General features: G+C 42.0%; 3 protein-coding genes across 9 annotated transcripts in view; 2 read left to right on the plus strand and 1 right to left on the minus strand.

Moving 5' to 3' along the window:
• RABEPK (Rab9 effector protein with kelch motifs) overlaps nt 1-13,157 on the plus strand; it is a 31,114-nt gene extending 17,957 nt beyond the window's left edge. For all 4 annotated transcript variants that reach the window (XM_019421150.2, XM_019421155.2, XM_019421149.2 and 1 more), the window contains 4 exons: nt 1,240-1,401; nt 4,982-5,131; nt 7,266-7,415; nt 7,995-13,157. In XM_019421150.2, the coding sequence (XP_019276695.1) occupies nt 1,240-1,401; nt 4,982-5,131; nt 7,266-7,415; nt 7,995-8,287 (755 nt within the window). In that variant the 3' untranslated portion in view covers nt 8,288-13,157. The remainder of the gene's footprint in view (nt 1-1,239; nt 1,402-4,981; nt 5,132-7,265; nt 7,416-7,994) is intronic.
• HSPA5 (heat shock protein family A (Hsp70) member 5) lies at nt 9,562-14,013 on the minus strand. 2 transcript variants are annotated; one of them, XM_019421148.2, is made up of 9 exons: nt 13,903-14,013; nt 13,598-13,792; nt 13,264-13,495; nt 12,705-12,842; nt 12,269-12,381; nt 11,776-12,166; nt 11,412-11,649; nt 10,923-11,090; nt 9,562-10,469 (listed from the first exon to the last, which is right to left on the minus strand). In XM_019421148.2, exons 2-9 carry the CDS (start codon nt 13,717-13,719, stop codon nt 9,907-9,909), a joined length of 1,965 nt encoding a protein of 654 aa, XP_019276693.1. In that variant the 5' UTR covers nt 13,720-13,792; nt 13,903-14,013; the 3' UTR covers nt 9,562-9,906. The 2 variants fall into 2 exon arrangements, with proteins under 2 accessions (XP_019276693.1, XP_019276692.1); XM_019421147.2 differs by having other exon boundaries at nt 13,598-13,821; nt 13,903-14,012.
• A 160-nt stretch (nt 14,014-14,173) lies between these two features.
• Nucleotides 14,174-20,968, plus strand: LOC109250169 (hypoxanthine-guanine phosphoribosyltransferase-like). 3 transcript variants are annotated; one of them, XM_053908279.1, is made up of 4 exons: nt 14,197-14,266; nt 14,518-14,708; nt 16,055-16,080; nt 19,581-20,968. In XM_053908279.1, exon 4 carries the CDS (start codon nt 19,674-19,676, stop codon nt 20,328-20,330), a length of 657 nt encoding a protein of 218 aa, XP_053764254.1. In that variant the 5' UTR covers nt 14,197-14,266; nt 14,518-14,708; nt 16,055-16,080; nt 19,581-19,673; the 3' UTR covers nt 20,331-20,968. The 3 variants fall into 3 exon arrangements, with proteins under 3 accessions (XP_053764256.1, XP_053764254.1, XP_053764255.1); XM_053908281.1 differs by lacking the exon at nt 14,518-14,708 and having other exon boundaries at nt 14,174-14,266; XM_053908280.1 differs by lacking the exons at nt 14,197-14,266; nt 16,055-16,080 and having other exon boundaries at nt 14,273-14,708.
• Nucleotides 20,969-21,222: the final 254 nt, after the last annotated feature.

The raw sequence follows: 21,222 nt of genomic DNA on the forward strand, positions 1-21,222 counted from the left end.
CCCAAGGTGGTGAAATTTTATTCTCAAGTCAGACGAGTGGAAAACACCTAGATCTTGGTGTTATCAAGATGGAATTTGAATCCCAAGTCAGCCATTTATTAGCTATGTCCCTTTATTTTTTTTTTAAGATTTTATTTTTTATTTGTTTTTTTTAAAAATGTTTCAATGTTTATTTTATTTTATCATTTTTTTTAAATTTAATTTTTTTATTTTTTTAAACTTACATCCAAATTAGTTAGCATATAGTGAAACAATGATTTCAGGAGTAGATTCCTTAATGCCCCTTACCCATTTAGCCCATCCCCCCTCCCACAACCCCTCCAGCAACCCTCAGTTTGTTCTCCATGTTTATGAGTCTCTTCTGTTTTGTCCCCCTTGTTTATTTTATTTGTGAGAGAGAGAGACAGAGCATGAGCAAGGGAGGGGCAGAGAGAGAGTGGGACACAGAATCTGAAGCAGGCTCCGAGCTGTCAGCACAGAGCCCGACGTGGGGCTCAAACCCACAGACCGTGAGATCACTACTGGAGCCAAAGTCGGACCCTTAACCATCTGAGCCACCCAGGTGCCCCAAGATTTTATTTTTTTTTTTAAGTAAATCTCTACACCCAACGTTGGGCTCAAACTCACAACCCCAAAATCAAAAGTCACACGCTCCACTGACTGAGCCAGCCAGGTGCCCCTAGCCATGTCATTTTAAACAAATGACTTCATCTGTCTCCGCTTCAATTCTCTTATCTGTAAAATGGAGAACTACTATTTACTTAGCACTTACTATTTATAAGGAACTATTATTATTACTACTGAAACTGTGATAACTTTGTCTACTTTCTTTTAATGCCACATAGTCTGGGGTAATTTGGCACATTTAGTTCTCACTTCTAGTGGGTATGCATTTTAGCAGATGTTGGTCTCCTCTGAATGGGCACAGGGCAGGGTAGTCAGCAAAGCAGAAGAGCGTTCAGAGAGGACGTTTGAAGGAAGGCCTCCAAAATCAAATCGACCTCATTCTTAATTGCATGTGTGACTTTTTCAATCTTGGGGATTTGCCTCTATCTGGGAAAATTCTAAGTATCACCCACTACCCCTCCTTGACTTTGGTGGCACAAGAACCCTGCCTAGGCCTTTGCTGTCCCCCTTGGGGATAGGGGTATGAAAGGTAACCCTGCCTGGCCTCAGAGTCAAGATGAGAGGCCCATCAGCCTGGATATTTTAGGTGACTGCCTTCTCTCTCTAAACCAGAAACCAGGACTTGGACCATGCCGGAGGTGACCAGCCCCCCGCCATGCCCAAGAACATTCCACACATCGTCTGCAGCCATTGGAAACCAGCTGTATGTCTTTGGGGGCGGAGAGAGAGGCGCCCAGCCTGTGCAGGATGTGAAGCTGCATGTGTTTGACGCAAGTATGGACTGGAGGGCACCCCAGGGTTGCCACTTGCCAGGTCAGAGCCACCCTGGCCTACAGCTTACCTGGTGTAGGAAGAAGAGGTTAGAAAATGACACTTTGTCTGAGTGTCTCTCTTCTAGATGTCTTCGGTGTATCCCTTAGCTAATATCTTCTTCCCACAGCAAAATTTGCATTTAAAAAGGTATAAATGATCACTTTAACATAAAGTGTCATTTATAAAGAAAATAGTACGAGTTTCCCCTTTAGCTTTTCCTTCCCACTACATAAACAGAGGTAAACATTGTTAGCTGTTCCTAATGTCTCCTTCCGGACATTCTTATGCGTTTATGAAATTTCTATGAATTTTGAAGTTACATAAAAACTTTAAAACACATACATGGAATCAGATAATAAATACAGTTCTATAGCTTACTTTTGCAGGGGTGAGGCTAAATCTTAGTAGTTGAAAACATGCCCTTTGTAGCCACATAACCTGGACTCAGGACCAGATCTGACACATACTTTCTGTATTGCTTTTTTTTTTTAAGTAGGCTTCACGCCCAGTGCTGAGCCCGACATGGGGCCCAACACGGGACTTGAACTCACAACCCTGAGATCAAGACCTGGGCTGAGATCAAGAGCCAGATGTTTAATCGACTGAGCCACCCAGGCACCCCTGTATTACTTGTGACTAGTTAATCTTTCTAGGTCTAGGTTTGTTGATCTGTAAAATAGAAATGGTAATAGTGCCCCTACTAAAAAGAACTGGGAAGATTAAATAAGATAATGTCATATAGTGCATAGCACAGTGCCTGGCATATAGGGGGCACCCAAGGGACATGAACTGTGTTATCATCCCTTCATTTAATCATCCATCATGGATGTCTTCTAAGTCACAACCGGTTTCCTTGTAGAGCATATCCTGTGGGTATTCCTTATTTATTCAGTCATTTTCTTACTGATTGACTTTTTGCTGACAGCGCCACAGTGAACATAAATTAATTTTTGTATGTGTTACAAACAAGGCTCCAGGCTCTGAGCCATCAGCCCAGAACCCGACACGGGGCTCGAACTCACGGACCGCAAGATCTTGACCTGAGCCGAAGTCGGACGCTCAACCGACTGAGCCACCCAGGCGCCCCTCGTGTGTGTTTTTTAAGAGAGATGTAGCCTTTTGTTGAGAAGATACAGTAAGCAAACTTTCAAACTTATAAAGTGAAATTGGAAGACTGGAGACAGAGTATAGTATGACTTTTCTCTTTCCAGAAAGAATGGTGTTTGCAATTCTTTTAAAGCACTTTTTATTTCAAAAAAAGTTTCGTAAGTTTATTTATTTTGAGAGAGTGAGAGTAGGGCAGGGGCAAAAAGGGAGGGAAAGAGAGAATCTCAAGCAGGTTCCACACTTGTGAGTACAGAGCCTTATGTGCGGCTTAAACTCACAAACCGTGAGAACATAGTGACTCTTAATCTCAGGATCATGAGTTCAAGCCTCACATTGGGGGCAGAGCTTACTTAATTAAATTTTTTTTTTACAAAATAGCAGAAATAGGGGCGCCTGGGTGGTTCAGTCGGTTGAGAGCCTGACTTTGGTTCGGGTCATGATCTCACAGTTTGTGGGTTCGAGCCCCGCATGGGGCTCTGTGCTGGCAGCTCAGAGCCTGGAGCCTGCTTCAGATTCTGGGGGCTCCCTCTCTCTCTGCCCCTCCCCTGCTCGTGCTCTGTCTGTCTCGCTCTCAAAAATAAGTAAACATGGGGCGCCTGGGTCACGCAGTCGGTTAAGCGTCCGACTTCAGCCAGGTCGTGATCTCGCGGTCCGTGAGTTCGAGCCCCGCGTCAGGCTCTGGGCTGATGGCTCGGAGCCTGGAGCCTGTTTCCGATTCTGTGTCTCCCTCTCTCTCTGCCCCTCCCCCGTTCATGCTCTGTCTCTCTCTGTCCCAAAAATAAATAAAAAACGTTGAAAAAAAAAATTTAAAAAAAAAAATAAGTAAACATTAACAAATATTTTTAAAAATAAAAGTTAGGGGCGCCTGGATGGCTCAGTCGGTTGAGCGTCCGACTTCAGCTCAGGTCACGATCTCGTGGTCGGTGAGTTCGAGCCCCGCTTTGGGCTCTGGGCTGAAGGCTCAGAGCCTGGAGCCTGTTTCCGATTCTGTGTCTCCGTCTCTCTCTGCCCCTCCCCCGTTCATGCTCTGTCTCTCTCTGTCTCAAAAATAAATAAACATTAAAAAAAAAAAATTAAAAAAAAAAAAAAGAAAAAGCAGAAATAATTTCATATGTAATATTTGTGTCTTGTATTTTTCACTTAAGCACAGTTCTCCTGTGATCATGAAGTCTTCAACAATTTTATTTATTTATTTATTTATTTGTTTGTTTGTTTGTTTATTTTAAGTAGGCTCCACACCCAACGTGGGGCTTGAACTCATGACCCTGAGATTAAGAGTCACATGCTCTACCAACGGAGCCAGCCAGGCGCCCCAATCTTCGACATTTTTTTTTTTGCTTTTTTTTTTTAAGTTTATTTATTTATTTGAGAGAGAGATAGAGGGAGAAAGATGGTGAGTGGGGGAGGGGAGAGAGAGAGAATCCCAAGCAGGCTCTGCACTACCAGCACAGAGCCTGACATGGGGCTCAAACTCGCAAACCTGTGAGAACATGACCTGAGAGGAAAATCAAGAGCCAGAAGCTCAACCGGCTGAGCCACCCAGGGACCCCTCCACTCTTCAACATTTTAAATAAATGCACAGTATTCTATCATGACTGTAGCAATAACAACTATTCACTTGTCTGTGCACTTAAGCTATTTTCCATTCTTTATTACAAACAATGCCATGATGAACGTGTTTATGCATAAACCTTTTTCAGATTATTTCAGATTGTATTCCTTTGAACGGTGGGGCTCCGTGCACAACCTTTAGGCGTACCACAAACAGTAATTCTCACACAAACTCTCATGTATTGAATACTTTGTCTGTGCTTATCTCATTTGATGCATACTTCAACCCTGAGAAGGAGGTATTATCTCTATCCCCATTTTATACCTGTAGAGGCTAGAGCTTAGAGAATTAACTGGTGCAAGGCCACGAAGTTATTCAGTGAAATGACCCAGTTTTCACTCCAACTTCCCTGGTCTGTTATCCTATACTGTGGCTCCAGCAGGCCCTGCTAACTTCAAAAGTAGCCTTATTTTCCCATGCTTCCAGCAAGTCAATTAAGGGTATTGTCTTGGGAAAGAAAAAAAAAAAGACTCTGAGGTCTGTCACAGAAGAAGCAGACTATTCTTTTTAATTTTGCTGCAGTTCCAGGCTGAAGCTTAAAGGAGGTCTTTTTAAATTCAAAGCGAGGAATGGTTTCCTAAAGCCCAGTAGAATGGGCAGGCGTGGTAGGTAGTGAATTCTCCAGCCCTGAAAGTGTCCAAGCAGAGGCTCTACAGGTTGTAGAAGGAAGGAGGTCTGGATTGAGTTGGCAAGTTGGAGTGAATGTCCCCAGGTCACTTTTTGCTTTCAGCGTCTCTGCTTGCTGGGGAGTGAAGCTTGGGTGTATTTCTCATGTTCTTGCTTCATAGCTTTTTCATCTGATGCCAATGACTACTTTTCTAGACACTCTGACCTGGTCACAGCCAGAGACCCTTGGAAAACCTCCATCCCCCCGGCATGGTCATGTGATGGTGGCAGCAGAGACAAAGCTCTTCATCCATGGAGGCTTGGCAGGGGACAAATTCTATGATGATCTCCACTGCATTGATATAAGTAAGTAGGGTAGAGGGCATGGGCAGTTATCTGCTTAAAATGAAATAAAATATACTTTGATAGAATATAGCCTTGCTCTTAAGTGTGGGTAATTTGGCCAGCCAGTGGAATCTTGGCTAGATTTCTGGCAAATGTGGCCTAAATAATAAATAATAGTACCAATGAAAGCAATAATTTTCTGAGTACTTGCTATGTACCAGCCATTAGTTATCTCTTATGCTTCCAACAACCCTGCTCTTTCATTAAAACTCATTATGCTTTGGGTTCCCTGACTGGATTCCCTGACTGCCATTAGCCATTAACCCTATGCCCGTGAGGGATATGTGTGTCCTCGGAGTATGTCTGGGCGTTGGGGACCAGAATTGCCATGCTAAATGGTTAAAAACCCCTGGAAGAGGAAAGCTGGGGAGAATGTGAGAATCGTCTTTCAGTGTCTGAAGGGCTGACATGTTTTAGAGATCCTGGACTCATTCTGGGTTATTCGTTTAGATGATGAGCTCCCTTAGGGCAGAGGCTTTTTCTGTTTCCCCGGTATGTTTCCAGCACTTAACACAGTATCTGGCAGATTGCAGGTGATGAGTGTGTATCTTGGGTGGACAGACAAGCAAATGAACATGTTCTGCATTGCCCTAGACTATAAGAATTGGAGCTGTGGGCAGAAGGCATGAGAACTGCTGCTCAGTGTATTGGGCTGCCTTGCCCAACAATGAGTTCTCTGGCTTGGTGACATCTGAGGCCAAGTGACACTGGCTGGGATTCTTATATTGGCTAGAGTTTTGGCTGGGCTGAGTGATTCTCCCTTCCAACCCTGAGATGCTGGGCCCCTGCCTTGAAGTGACAAATGGAAAACATCTTCACGGAAGTGTTCCCTGCAGCGGTCAGCTGGGGTTGTAATGCTTATTTAGAAAAAAGAAAGTCCTGGGGTGCCTGGGTGGCTCAGTCAGTTAAGCGGTCCAACTCTGGATTTCAAGTCTTGATCTCACTGATTGTGGAATTGAACCTGTGGGATCGAACCCGCAGCGGACAGCAAATCACTATGCTTGCTTGGGTTTCTCTATTTCCCTCAGTCTCTGCGCCTCCCCTACTCACATGCACTCGTGCACCCCTGCGCTCTCTTTTCCAAAATAAGCTTAAAAAAAAAAAGTCCTATTTCCTTGTGCTGAGGAGCTACTTCCTGGTTATTTCTCTTCCTTTCCTACTCTAGTAATTCTCTAAACCTAAAATCCAATACTATCTTGCCTCATTTCAATGCTTGTTTGAAAAGACACAAATATCCTTGCACAAATAGTTTGGGAGAGGTGTTGGAGGCAGCACATTACGGTGGAGAGAACACAGGTTCTAGAGTCAGACCTGAGTATCATGGCTGTGCTTCTTGCTAGCTGTGGGATCTCGGACAAGCCTCGCCCTCTTTAATTCCATTTCCTCAAATGTAAGAACGAGGGTAGACAGAAGTAATAGCAGTTTCTTGGGGCTGTTAGGAGAATTAAGTGAGCAAAATATTTAGTGCCTAGCCAGCACTCACAGAGTTGCTAAGGAACTGCTAACATTTAAAATGCACACACGGGGGCGCCTGGGTGGCGCAGTCGGTTAAGCGTCCGACTTCAGCCAGGTCACGATCTCGCGGTCCGTGAGTTCGAGCCCCGCGTCAGGCTCTGGGCTGATGGCTCGGAGCCTGGAGCCTGTTTCCGATTCTGTGTCTCCCTCTCTCTCTGCCCCTCCCCCGTTCATGCTCTGTCTCTCTCTGTCCCAAAAATAAAAAAAATAAAAAAACGTTGAAAAAAAAAATTAAAAAAAAAAAATAAAATGCACACACGCAGACATGGAACTCCCCTCCTGTGGGCTCCAAAATAGTAAATGGTGAGTCACCAAAGACAGTATCACTCAGTGGGCTCCAAAGACCACTTACCTCAGAATTACCTGAGCTGCTTGTTAAAACTAGATTCCGGAGCCTCTCCTCCCTCCCCGGACCACCCAAACAGAATCTCAAGCTCCCCCAAGTAATAAACCTTGTAATACTTCTCAGAGTGCTTGGTGAATGAGCTTCAGTGATTGGTCTGCCAACTACAAAAGTCTGACAAGTAAGGTTGAATCCATACTCTAGGCCATGTTGTACCCACTTTCTTTCTCTTGGCAGATGAGATGAAATGGCAGCAGCTAAGTCCCACTGGGGCATCTCCCGCAGCCTGTGCTGCCCACTCAGCTGTGGCTGTGGGGAAACACCTGTACATCTTTGGAGGGATGACTCCCACAGGAGCACTGGACACAATGCATCGGTATCACATAGGTGAGCAGGTGTTCACTGTGGATCTTTAAACTAATGCGACCATTCTTTGAAAAGTATCACAGCGCTTTAGTTTTTCATTTTGGTCCCTCCGCATCTAAATCTAAAGGAATCAGGGGTGCCTGGGTGGCTCAGTGGGTTAAGTGTCTGACTCTTGATTTTGGCTCTGGTCATGATCTCAAAGTTTCACGAGTTTGAGCCCCGTGTCAGGCTCTGCACAGACAGCACAGAGCCTGCTTGAGATTCTTCCTCTCTCCCTCTGCTCTTCCCCTGCTTGCAGTCTCTCTCAAAGTAAATAAATTTTAAAAAAAACCAAAACTTAAAAATAATTCTCCCTCTCCCTCTGCCCCTCCCCTGCACACATGCACACACTCTCCCCCGCTCTGTCAAAAATAACCCAAAGGAATGAAAACCAAACTTATAGGGAATGACATCATGAAAGCAGTAACACTGCCAATAGATTTTTTTTTTTTCCTTTTATTTCTTATTTCTGCTAGTACTTAGTGATAACAGCAAATCACTGAGCATTTCTGGAAATTTTTTGACGCAGAGCCTTTGTGTATATTGTTTTTTCTAACACAGAAAAGCAGCATTGGACCTTGCTTAAATTTGATACTTCTCTCCCCCCTGGACGATTGGATCATTCCATGTGTGTCATTCCATGGCCAGTGATGTGTACTTCTGAGGAAGAAGATTCCAATTCTCTCACTCTGAACTGTGATGCTGAGAAAGGGGATTCCGCCAGCAAAGGAGTGACCCAAGGTGGTGACTCACATGAGGAAAGTCAGACTGACACACTGCTTTGTTTTGTGTTCGGCGGGATGAATACAGAAGGGGAAATCTATAGTGACTGTATTGTGACTGTAGTTGACTAATCCCACATTTTTATTAAATGACAACTTTTCAGGGAAGTTAAATGAAACCTTAGCTATTTTATACCTCCAAAATATTTTCTGCACTATATACCCCTCTAACTCTTACCTAATTTGGGAGGTGAAGAAATGGACAGCCCAGTGCAAAAACCTCTATTATATAAAGGGTTTTACCAGCAATACAACCTAGGTGGTAAGTGTGATTGGTCAAGATACTGATCACAAAAATGTTGGAGAATTAAGCTGTAGAAACCATAGTGTGGACATTTACAGGTTGAAGCCTATCTTTCTAGTATTCATCTAGTAGCTGCTCTCCAGAAAGAGGTGCAGCCTGTTGGCATGTGAGAGCCACTGGGGACAGGGATGAAGACTGGCCCTTGTCTTTCCTAACCACCTGCTAACCCCACAACATACAGCACTGCAGGTCACTTTTAACCGTTGTATTGAACTTGGCCTGAACACCCTTGGTATTATACTCCATGCTTGTCCAAATGCTTCTGGGGCACTGCAGAAGTGTGGGCCTCCGACTAAAAACAGTCATGCCATCAGGTTCCAGTTCTGACACGTTAGAAAATTAACCTTTTAGCCCATTGCCCACCCCATAAAATATCTACTATCCTTGGGCAGTATTGAGTTTCATATCAGCACCAGAGAGCCTGCCCTTTTTGATCATGTAAAATCATTTATCTAGATCATCCTTTTCCCTCAGGAAGCCAATCCAAGTAATCTTGAACCTCCCTTGATACAAATGACTACCTTTGATCCACAGTTGTAACAGGGCTTAAAGTAATTTCTCACCATCCTAGACCCCACTCCAGACAACTAGTAAGAAATTTCAGAGATGAAGATTCTGACATAGTGGAAGTTTAAAATATACTTTTATAAAAAATAATAAAATACTTTATATCCTAAAATTATGAACTGAATCTCAGTGTATAAAGTTAACATCAGTGATCCATCACTCAGCAAGTCTCAACGAATTCTAGCAGCTACAAAGCATTATTAGTAATAAAAACCCCCAGAAAGTTTTAAAGGTAAGGGGAAATTGGAAATTTCGACTATGTTCAAGAAAATTCTGCTCTTGGGCATGTGAAATGACTCTTGCCTAGGTAAGAATGTTTCTTACCTTTCCTACCCCTTTCTTAAATTAACGTTAGGGCAAGATCCCTGAAACAACTAAATAAAAAGGTTTCTTTATCTCAAAACCCCACCAAGTAAGAATGTGACCTTGAAGCAACTGACTTAACTAGAAGCTTATCACAAAAATTAGACCAGTGTAAATAACAAACATTTATTGGTGTCACTTATGGTAGAAAAAGTTCCTACACCAGATGCGCATGACCCAATTGTTAAATAGAACATTTCCAAGATGAACACACGCCCTAACTCAGCTTTTTTACCCATTTTTTAAGATAGCCAATTCTTCCTTCCCCCCCCACCCCCAAGACATGTGAGCAACTGCTAATGAAAAGCAGTAAACAGCCACTTGGGCTATAGCATTTTCAACTCCACTCCAAGGTGAAGATTCCAATTACATTCGAGACTTAAGTTCTCTCAATTTTCTCCTAACGAAAGTTCCTGAGTCCAGTATTTACAATATTACAGCACTAGCAGAGCAATGTCTACAACTCATCTTTATCTGCTGGTTCCTCATCACCAGTTGGGGGAGGGCCTGCACTTCCATAGAGTTTGCTGATAATTGGCTGAACAATTTCTTCTAGTTCCTTCTTTTTAGCTTTGAAATCTTCAATGTCAGCATCTTGGTGACTTTCTAGCCATTCAATCTTTTCCTCTACGGCTTTTTCCATGGTTTCCTTGTCTTCAGAGGAGAGTTTACCTCCCAGCTTTTCTTTATCTCCAATTTGATTCTTTAAAGAGTAGGCATAGCTTTCCAATTCATTTCTAGTATCAATGCGCTCCTTGAGCTTTTTGTCTTCCTCGGCAAACTTCTCAGCATCATTAACCATCCTTTCAATTTCTTCAGGTGTCAGGCGATTTTGGTCATTGGTAATGGTGATCTTATTTTTGTTGCCTGTACCTTTGTCTTCAGCTGTCACTCTAAGAATGCCATTCACATCGATTTCAAAGGTGACTTCAATCTGTGGGACCCCACGGGGAGCAGGAGGAATTCCAGTCAGATCAAAAGTTCCCAGAAGATGATTGTCTTTGGTCAGGGGTCGTTCACCTAGAAGGTATACACACACACAAAAAACTTGTTAGGAACAACTAACAACATTAGTATTATCTGGATCCTTACACTGTTAGAGCCTACAGTGGCAAGGGCGTGTTTATCAAGCTAGAAGGGGGTCAGTCAGTATTGCTCTACAAGGAATTTCAAGTGGGCCCAACTGTTACATTACTACTAACTTTTAATTGAATTTCATCTACAGCATTATGAACTCTATTCTTACGGTATTCTAGGAGCCAGCTCAGAAGTTACTTCTAATGGCAAAGAATGCTAGATAGCTAGATGATAACTATTATTTTAGGACTGACTCTACCAAACTCAGCACCAGTTAAATTAGGGACCCCTGTCTGAAACCAGCAGATTCTTTCTTTCCCTTCTGTTTTCAATACAATATATTAAGAGGTCACTTTCCACAAACATACCATGTCATTAACAAAGATAGAGCATTACCTTCATAGACCTTGATTGTAACAGTGGGTTGATTATCGGAAGCTGTAGAAAAGATCTGAGACTTCTTGGTGGGCACCACAGTGTTCCTTGGAATCAGTTTGGTCATGACACCTCCCACAGTTTCAATACCAAGTGTAAGGGGACATACATCAAGCAGTACCAGATCACCTGCAAAGGTAAATTAACCAAGGTTAAGTTCTAATTTGAGTCACAGGAGCACTACCAAGCAGTCTTCCCATGAACTATGCAACTTTATCTTCTCCATCTTGCCATTTAATGAGAGGTTGTATGCAAAATCATTTCAGAAGCAGTAAATTAAATGTAATTGCTAAGGATCTTGAAACTGAGCCAGGTCTTGTCCTCACTTTACCCTTCACCAGCTGTATGACCTTGTTATACATACTCTCTTGCTTTCTAAAGCAACAGCTAATTGTACTCTTTCTATCAAGCTATTGAAATACTGTGGAAGATGCTGTGACACTGACTTACCTGTATCTTGATCACCAGAGAGTACCCCAGCCTGGACAGCAGCACCATATGCTACGGCCTCATCTGGGTTTATGCCACGGGATGGCTCCTTGCCATTGAAAAATTCTTTAACCAGTTGTTGAATCTTCGGGATTCGAGTAGAGCCACCAACAAGAACAATTTCATCAATATCAGACTTCTTTAAGTCAGAATCCTCCAGCACCTTCTGGACAGGCTTCATGGTAGAACGGAACAGGTCCTAGAATAGGAAACAATTACTGTGATGATGCCTATTATACCTAGATACTGTCTAAATAGCTAAATGCAGTGTCCCCAACAGAGTCTAACTAAATCTCGTTAGCAAAGCAAAAAACAAGGAACATACCATGTTTAGCTCTTCAAATTTGGCCCTGGTCAGAGTTTCAGAGAAGTCTTCTCCTTCATAGAAAGACTCAATTTCAATTCTTGCTTGATGTTGAGAAGACAGGGCCCGTTTGGCCTTTTCTACCTCACGTCGGAGTTTCTGCACAGCTCTGTTGTCTTTCCTGACATCTTTGCCTGTCTTCTTTTTGTAGAGCTTGATGAAGTGTTCCATGACACGTTGGTCAAAGTCTTCTCCACCCAGATGAGTGTCTCCATTAGTAGCCACAACTTCGAAGACACCATTATCAATGGTGAGGAGCGACACATCAAAAGTTCCACCACCGAGGTCAAACACCAGGATGTTCTTTTCCCCTTCCCTTTTATCCAAGCCATAAGCAATAGCAGCTGCTGTACTATTAAGAGAATGAAAAAGAAGAAAAAAAAAAAAAAAGTTTAGTCAAGTTTACATTATTCCTATTTGGCAAATACACCATACTTCTGAGTTTAACACTTACGGCTCATTGATGATTCTCATAACATTCAATCCAGCAATAGTTCCAGCATCTTTGGTTGCCTGGCGTTGGGCATCATTGAAATAGGCTGGTACAGTAACAACTGCATGGGTAACCTAAGAGAATAACAAAAGATAATTAAGTGTATTTTATCACATCGTTTAACTCATATGTTGCACTCAAACCTTCACTTTAGTTTCTGACAGTTTGTTAGACACAACATACATAATCTTATACCACGGATTTGCAAGCATTAAGTGATAACACGTGAAAAGTGCCTAGTATTTTGTTTGGCCTACAGTAAGACATACAAACAACTAAAACTGAAATACACAGATATCATTCAGATTCTAATTATTAAACCAATGAAGGCATCTACACAACACAATCAATCAATAGTAAAAACAAAATTACTTAACACTGTTCTAGAAATATTTACCTTCTTTCCCAAATAAGCCTCAGCAGTTTCCTTCATTTTAGTGAGAACCATGGCAGAAATTTCTTCAGGAGCAAATGTCTTTGTCTGCCCACCTCCAATATCAACTTGAATATATGGTTTAGTTTTCTTTTCAACCACCTATTTTAAAGAATGAATTATTATTTTCAGACAGAAGAACATTCAAAACTCTAAATAAAGAGGATGGTCTGAGGCCCACTTCCTCCCCCATTATTTGGTTTACTTTGGTTGCCTGGAGCTAAATAGTGACCAGCAACACTTAAGGAGCATGAGGAGTGCCTTACAAAGGCAAGCATATTCAGTTTCAATCAGGCTATCAATACTAAACGATGCAGACGAATAGCTACGTGTGACATTTCTTCGTACGCCAAGCTTACTTTACCAGATTTTGTAACATACTAAGATTACTCAATAAAAATTATTACATATACACCACGTTCGCATCCTTTTTGTTATCTCAACAATTTTTCAGTAGCTTATTAATCCTAAAGACTCCCACCACCACCCACTTTCTATCCGGGTGACAAAAACCCCGTCGGACCTTGAAAGGCAAGAACTTGATGTCCTGCTGCACAGATGGGTCGTTCCATGTGCGGCCGATGAGCCTCTTGGCGTCGAAGACCGTGTTCTCAGGGTTGGAGGTGAGCTGGTTCTTGGCTGCATCGCCGATCAGACGCTCCCCTTCAGGAGTGAAGGCCACATAAGACGGCGTGATGCGATTGCCCTGATCGTTGGCGATGATCTCCACGCGGCCGTTCTTGAACACCCCGACGCTGGCGGAAAAATCACCAAGAACGGAAAGAATCAGCACTGCGATCCTCACAGCAGCCCAGGAGACCACGCCCCATTCCCCCCTTTCCACAAACCCCACTTACCAGGAGTAGGTGGTCCCCAGGTCGATGCCGACCACCGTGCCCACGTCTTCCTTCTTGTCCTCCTCCTCGGCCCGCGCCGCGCCGAGCAACAGCAGCACCGCAGCCACCAGGGACAGCTTCATCTTGCCGGCGCCGTAGGCCAGTCAGTCGGTCAGCAGGCAGGCAGGACCTCAGAGGCGATCCAACGACAGGCCGCTGCACGGGGGCGCACCGAGGTTACTGATCTGAGGGTACAGGGCCCGGGGTGAGCAGGAGCAGCTGAAAACGCGAAGGGCAGGTCCGGAAAGGCAGGCCGCGGCGCTTACCTCTCGGATTCACGAAACCTCCCAAGCCGTTGAATCTGTGATGTCTCGGCCAGCGTCGACCGCGCCGTCGCCGACGCCGCTTATATACCCTCCCCCCAGCCCCGTCGTGGAGGCCACCGATTGGCGAAGGCCCTGCTCGTTGGAGGCCGCTGATTGGTCCAGGCCACCAAGCTGGCCGCAGCCGATTCGAAGCGGCCTCCTCCGCAGCTAACGTCACCGCTACGCCCCCCCGGCTGGCTCATTGGCTGCTGGTCGCGCCCAACAGTCACCAACGGAAGGCAACATCCTCCCCAAGCATAGGCCCCATTGGTTCAGCAGCTGCCTGTCCCTCATGCGACCTCTCACCCGGAGGCCGTTTCCGCCGGTAATTGCAGAAGTCCCGCCTTCAGGCTGGGCCCCGGGGGCCTGTCCAGTCTGGAGTGCGTGATTCCCCCGAGGCGGTGGGGTTTGAGTCCTTGCTTCTCCTTTTCCGCTGCCCTCTTGTCCATCCTTCGTCCCTCATTTCGAAGCGGGAAGCGTCTGTTCCTTCTTCCAGCCTCCATCCCGTCCCAGGCAGGCAGGTCTCAGCGTAGATGCTGTGATTACCTCAGAAAAAAACTTTTCTGTCCTTTATAGCTACTACGGTTCTGGAGTGTCCGAGCCTCAGGGCCTTTTGTTGCTCTCCGGCCCGCAGCCCTCGAGCGGAGGCCTGTCCGGAGCACCGCCCAGCTGCGGATCGTGGCTCTTAGCCAGTTCTGTCGGCCCTGCTCTCCCTAGCCAGCTAGTTTTGTCTATACCAGGTTTTCTCCACATTGCCCTGCCCCACGGTAAGTGACAGGCCTGGCCAAAGTAACTGCCTCCTCGTCCTGAGTCCCCACCCCAGTGTGGCAACCCTGTCCTGAAGAGCTTACTAATGCCATCGCTTACACCCTGCGATGTATCATTTTTCTAGCTTGGCACCCCTTGCTTTCCCCTCCTCTGCCCATCTTTCTCCTTTGTGGCTTGGGTTATCGTTTGCAAGGCCTTCCTGAGCCTTTATTCTTGATGCCTTTCTAACTTCACTCTTCCTAGAGGAGGTCAGATTGTGCTTAAATCCATCTGATAGAGATGTCTTGATATTGCTTTACTCTTGTATAGCCATCCTGTAGCAAAAGATAATAGAGGCTACTGTTTACTTTAGGCTATGTGCCAAGCATGGTTCTGTTTCCTGTGTCTTTCAGTTTAATACTTGGCATTTCCCATTTTCCAAATGAGAAAATTGAGACTGAAATATTAAATTATTAGCTTAAAGTTGTATAGCTGGTGAGTGATGGAGTTAGAATTGATATCCAAGTCAGCTTGGCGCTGTAGCCAATGCTCCTAACAATTTTTTTAAGTACTTAATTCATTCAACAAATCTTTTTGGAGGACCTGCTATCGACAGACCCGAAGGCCTGATACAAGATATTTTGAGGTGCTTACAGAAAACGCATGGGACATTGTCACAGTCAGGAACTGATGGCTCCAGTATTTTTCCCACTAGATGTATTTTTGAGATTCATGGGTATGCACAATACCATGTTCACATAGCATTGAGACCTCTTACATACAGTTTCCTAAGATGCCTAGGAGTCAGTACTCAAGAATTTTCCTTTCTCCTTCAGTGCTTCTGAAAGGTTATGCTGGTGACTCAGAATTGACTATAGAAATTGCATCACCCATCTTACAACAGGGCTTGTAATACTGCTGTGACACTGACCCTCTGTAGGTTGCATCAGTTCATTATCAGGATAGAAGTCACTATTCAGCCACATTACAGCTTCATACCATTTCAAGCAAACTTTGTATGTATAACATCCATTTAAAACAAAGCTCCTAATTTCAGCCTTGTCCTTGATTGATGGGAGTAATCTTCTGCAACTCTGTCTTTTCTAAGATTTAGAGAAGTGATAGCTAACTAACTTCCAAAGGGAACGAGTATATTGGTGGTTGTAGTGTAGTATATCCAAACTGATCATTTATGGATTGAATAGAAAAGCACATAGGTAAATCTAGTTTCCTGAATGTTAATGCCAATAATCGTATTGGTGCCAAATTATATATATTTAAGTACCAGACACTGTGTTAAACACTTTATGTGCATTATCTCTTTTACTTTTTACGAAAGCATTTTTTTTTTTTATCCTTATTTTAGAGCTAAGGAATCTGAAGACCCAAGAGGTAAAGAAACTTGCCCAGGAGTTCACACAGCTGAGAAGATAGGGATCCGGGATTTGAGCTTTGGCAATTTGATTTTTAATTTCTGTAGTCTAGATTGTCATCCTGAGCTTTGGGTTTATAAGATTTGTATCTTTTTCTTACTCTTGGTTTATTTATTTTGAGAGAGAGAGAGAGAGAGTGAATGTGTGCATGAGCAGGGGCAGGACAGAGAGGCAGAGAGAGAATCCCAAACAGGCTCCATGCTGTCAGCACAGAGTCTCACTTGGGGCTCGATCCTACAAACTGTGAGATCACGACCTGGGCTGAAATCAAGAGTTGGGTGCTTAACTGACCGAGCCACCCAGGCACCCCAAGATTTGTATCTTGCTTAGGATATAGGGGAGTTACATAGTTTGCAAATATTTTGGTAATGAGTGATAGACAAATGTAGGTTTTTATCCAGTAGTTTAAACCAGCTCGCTTCACTTGTGCTCCTATGGATAAGAAAATAGATTTCTATTTCCCATCTGATCTCAGAAATCTAAGCAGAGCTAGGATTGATTAGGATTGGATGTCATTGTCATTTAGTTCCTAAATCTTCCTATCTGAAAGGGAATTAAAGGCACAGAACAGGAAGGAAGAGGAAAAGGCTTATATAACTGACAAATTGAATGTTTAGACCCTGGTAATTGAGAATTTTCCACATCCGTTGTTGGTGAGAATATTCAGCTAAGAGTTAAAGCACATAACCTTGGAAAAAACTAACCTACCAGAGTCTCAGTTTCTTCATCTATTGAATGTCAGGGTGTCAGGGATTTCTGTCCTGTCTTATTGGCTTGTTAGGATTAGATGAGATACTGTATGTGAAAGTGTTTGGAAAGTTGTAGAATAATAGGGAGGCTATTAATCATATGAATATACTGTGAGATGGGTTTGTGTTTTTTTTAAATATTTTTTAAGCTTATTTATTTAAGTAGTCTTTACCAAATGTGGGGCCTGAACTCATGACTCTGAGATCAAGAGTCACATGCTCTTCTGACTGAGCCAGCCAGGTACCCCTGTGAGAAGAAATTTTAGAAGCCCTTCAAGAAAACCACCTCCTGAGTGTCAGTTTTCAACGTTTCTTTCAATGGGAAATAATGTTTGGTGGTTTATGTTGAATTTGACAGATTTTTGGAAATGCTTTTAAAAGTGCTATATCTAATTACTTTCTTACATTGGCCACCCAGATGCCTTTTTTATAAAGGGAGTGGGAATAATTTCTCAACCTTCATTAAACAACTCAGGAGTAAAACAAAAGTATCTCCCTAACACCTGAGCCAGGAACAATACTAGGTATAAATCATGTAGCATTTTTTTGTGCTTTTGAAAGTGCAGTGTGCTATGCAATTAAGTCTCCCTCTTTGTATTGACTTTTTTTTTTTTTAAGAATTTCATAATTAATAGGGAACCTTCCCCACACAAAATGAAAAGTTACAAGCAGTGCATCTTCTACTCTTCACTTTTTTGTTTGTTTTAGTGGAAGGCATTTAGGAGGGCATGCAGTGTCAGATAGTATGATAGAAAAGCCCATGGAGTTTGAAAGCATAAAAACTAGAGTTCCAGTTCTGTCACTTAACTAGCTATGATTTAGGGCAAGTCATTTAATCTCTCTGAGGCTCTGTTTACTAATCTGTAAAATGTACTAATCTGTGAAATGTATATAATTTTGCCTCAACAACAAGGCTGTTGTTACGATAAAGGTATTTGATTAGTTGTAAAGCCTTTTGGTTTTATACAGAAAATCCTTTAATTCTTCTGTTTTAAATTCTCTTTTGAAGTAAAATAAGCTACTAAGTATAAAGAGCTACCTCTGTAGAATCTGAGTGGTAATATTCGATATGTATTCTAAATTTCTACATTTAAAAATTAGGAAATATAGGGGTGCCTGGCTAGCTCCATCAGAGGAACATGAGACTCTCGATCTCGTGCTTGTGAGTTCGAGCCCCACATCGGGTGTAGAGAGTACTTAAATAAATACTTAAATAAAAATAAAATCAGAAATGTAAGTACATAGTATAAAATTAGAAGGGTACAACCTGTAATATACAATGAAAATAAGTCTGCCTACCACCCGATCCCCAGCCTTGTCCCTCTACACTGGTGAAGGTAACCACTGTCACCACTTTCTTGTGTGGTCTTCTAGTGCGATTTTATTCATATTCATATACAGGATGTATATCCCTGTTTTAAAACTAGTGATGGAGCATGCTACACATGTGGTTCTGCTTCCATGCAGTTAGCTGTATTTCTTGGAGATTGTCACAAATCCACTGCCTCTCTCTTTTTTTAAATGTCAATAGTAGCTACCTTTAATTGAGTATCTACTATGTGCTGGATGTTTTACATATTTTAAACCTTTTTTTAATAAATTACTATATGAATACAGAAAAGTTCATAAATGCAATTGTACAGTTTAATGAATAATCATAAAGTGAATCCCTAGGTATTCAAGTCAAGAAAAAGAATGTTGTCAGCACCCGGAAGTCCTCACTTTTTCACCTCAGCTGATCCTAATTCCCTCTTCCATAAAAAAGTTAACTTTTCTTTATTGTTACAGTCTTTAGAATTTTACCATTTATCATATTAGCTTCTGTCTTAATTACTATAGTTTGATATCCAGTAGAACAGGTCCTTCCACATTGTTCTTCTTCAGGAGTGTTTTTCGCTATTCTTGGCACTTGTATTTCCATAAAAATTTTAGAATTTGCTTGTCAAGTTGGCATAACAAACCTATTATACATTAAGTAAGAAAAGTAGGTTATTCAACAATATGATAATACTATATCTTTATTTTTCTAAGTTTATTTATTTAGAGAGAGCATACATGCAAGCAGGGGAGGGGCAGGGAGTGAGTGAGAGGGAGAATCCCAAGTAGGCTCAGCTGTCAGTGTGGAGCCCAACTTGGGGCTTGATCGCACAAACCCTGAGATCATGACTTGAGCTGAAATCCAGAGTTGGATGCTTAACCGACTGAGCCACCTACGCACCCCTACTATACCATTATTTTTAAATAAGCTTTACAAAGTCTTACATCTCAATTTCTGTATTCTAGAATTTTTTTAAAAATTGCATGAGTTTAGCATTTAAAATTTATCAGGAATAAACAATTTTTATTTCAAAATCATAGATTGATACTTCAGTATGATGAAATATTATGTAGCTATTAAAATTGTTGGGGCGCCTGGGTGGCCAAATCCAATCTGATTTTGGCTCAAGTCATGATCTCCTGGTTTGTGAGTTCGAGCCCTGCAACGGGCTCTGTGTTGACAGCTCAGAGCCTGGAGCCTGCTTCAGATTCTGTGTCTCCCTCTCTCTCTGCCCTTCCCCTGCTAATGCTCTTTCGCTCTCTCTCTCAAAAATAAACATTAAAAAAATTAAACTTGTTGATATCTATGTTTTTCAAAGAGTAAATCATAAGTATGTTACTTTTTTAATCTACATTTTCTTGTTATTAAAAAAAATCCCTGTTTATCTATCAGGAATTTACCAAGCTTGAAAAACTTAAAGAACTTAAAAACTAAAAGTAATACAGAAGAGAACTGCCCTCAGTCCACGCACCAGCCAGCTCCATTATGGCAACGCGGAGCCCCAGCATTGTGATTAGTGATGATGAATCGGGTTATGATCTAGATTTATTTTGTATACCTAATCATTATGCTCAGGATTTGGAAAAGGTGTTTATTCCTCATGGATTAATTATGGACAGGACGGAACGGCTTGCACGAGATGTGATGAAGGAGATGGGAAACCATCACATCGTAGCCCTCTGTGTACTCAAGGGGGGCTATAAATTCTTTGCTGACCTGCTGGATTACATTAAAGCACTGAACAGAAATAGTGACAAATCCATTCCTATGACTGTAGATTTCATTAGACTGAAAAGCTACTGTAATGACCAGTCAACAGGGGATATAAAAGTAATTGGTGGAGATGATCTCTCAACTTTAACTGGAAAGAATGTCTTGATTGTTGAAGATATAATTGACACTGGCAAAACAATGCAAACCTTGCTTTCCTTGGTCAAGCAGTATAATCCAAAGATGGTCAGGGTTGCAAGCTTGCTGGTGAAAAGGACTCCTCGAAGTGTTGGATACAGACCAGACTTTGTTGGATTTGAAATTCCAGACAAGTTTGTTGTAGGTTATGCCCTTGACTATAATGAATATTTCAGGGATTTGAATCATGTTTGTGTCATTAGTGAAACTGGAAAAGCAAAATACAAAGCCTAAGATGAGTGTTCCAGTTGAGTTTGGAGACATCTAGAGTCCCCTTGAAATCACTAGTAAAATGATCAAATGTTCTACATCTGTGGCCAGCTGCTTAGTAGACCTTATTGCATATATCTTCTAAGAATTTTATCTGTTTGGTATTTTTGTTAGAAATATCGTTTGCTGTTTCCTAAAGTCTTTATTCGCACTGGGAGTCTATATAGATTATTGATTCCCTTTGGGTGCATTGTTATTTGACTTGTGAGTGAAAAATCTCTTAAACCACACCACTGTTGAATGAAAATATTGAAATTGTATCTGTAGGAAATATTTAAAGAGGAGATATATTCATTTTTAATTGGTATTCTAATTTTTATATATTCAGGAAAAAATAGTATTGAATATTGTTAATTATACCACTGTTTGTTTAGAAAAGCAGTCCATTTTTGTTTCAATGACAGGATTTAAGAAGTACTGTTTTGTCAGACAAACCGTGTAGGCTTGAATTATTTTACTGTTTCAGTAGTATTAACTGTATTTTCCTTCTTGTTCACATTATTTCTGGTGAATCTTTGTCAACGGTTTCTTTTAAAAACATTAATAAATCCTCCAAAAACCTTAAAATGTAAATAAATAAAAGTAATTTAAGAGAACAAAAAGGTTGTCAGTAAAAGATGTGTAAGATATAATTATGTTAAAGATATTTCACACATTATAATTAGTCATAGGTTAAATGAAATACAGATAACACACCAAAATTTTATGTTGCATTAACATGATGGCTCCCATCAGTGTGGACATCCTGATACTGATTTCACTTTGCTGAAGTGTGAGTTACATGATTTATGATGGTTCAATAGGAGTCATTTTCCTCCTTATTAAGTTCTAGGCTTTTATCTGTTGTCCTCAATTT

This window comes from Panthera pardus, unplaced genomic scaffold, assembly GCF_024362965.1.
Source record: "Panthera pardus isolate Hobbes unplaced genomic scaffold, ASM2436296v1 HiC_scaffold_20, whole genome shotgun sequence".
Classification (NCBI taxonomy): domain Eukaryota; kingdom Metazoa; phylum Chordata; class Mammalia; order Carnivora; family Felidae; genus Panthera; species Panthera pardus.

What these genes read in the sequence shown, in the direction of transcription:
- HSPA5 (XM_019421148.2), bottom strand. Translation starts at nt 13,719, where the DNA reads ATGAAGCTGTCCCTGGTGGCTGCGGTGCTGCTGTTGCTCGGCGCGGCG. An exon ending in AGGCTTATTTGGGAAAGAAG is followed by an intron (nt 12,382 to 12,704) that starts GTAAATATTTCT and finishes TTATTCTCTTAG; the next exon opens with GTTACCCATGCAGTTGTTAC. An exon ending in ATGAGAATCATCAATGAGCC is followed by an intron (nt 12,167 to 12,268) that starts GTAAGTGTTAAA and finishes TTCTCTTAATAG; the next exon opens with TACAGCAGCTGCTATTGCTT.
- LOC109250169 (XM_053908281.1), top strand. Translation starts at nt 19,674, where the DNA reads ATGGCAACGCGGAGCCCCAGCATTGTGATTAGTGATGATGAATCGGGT.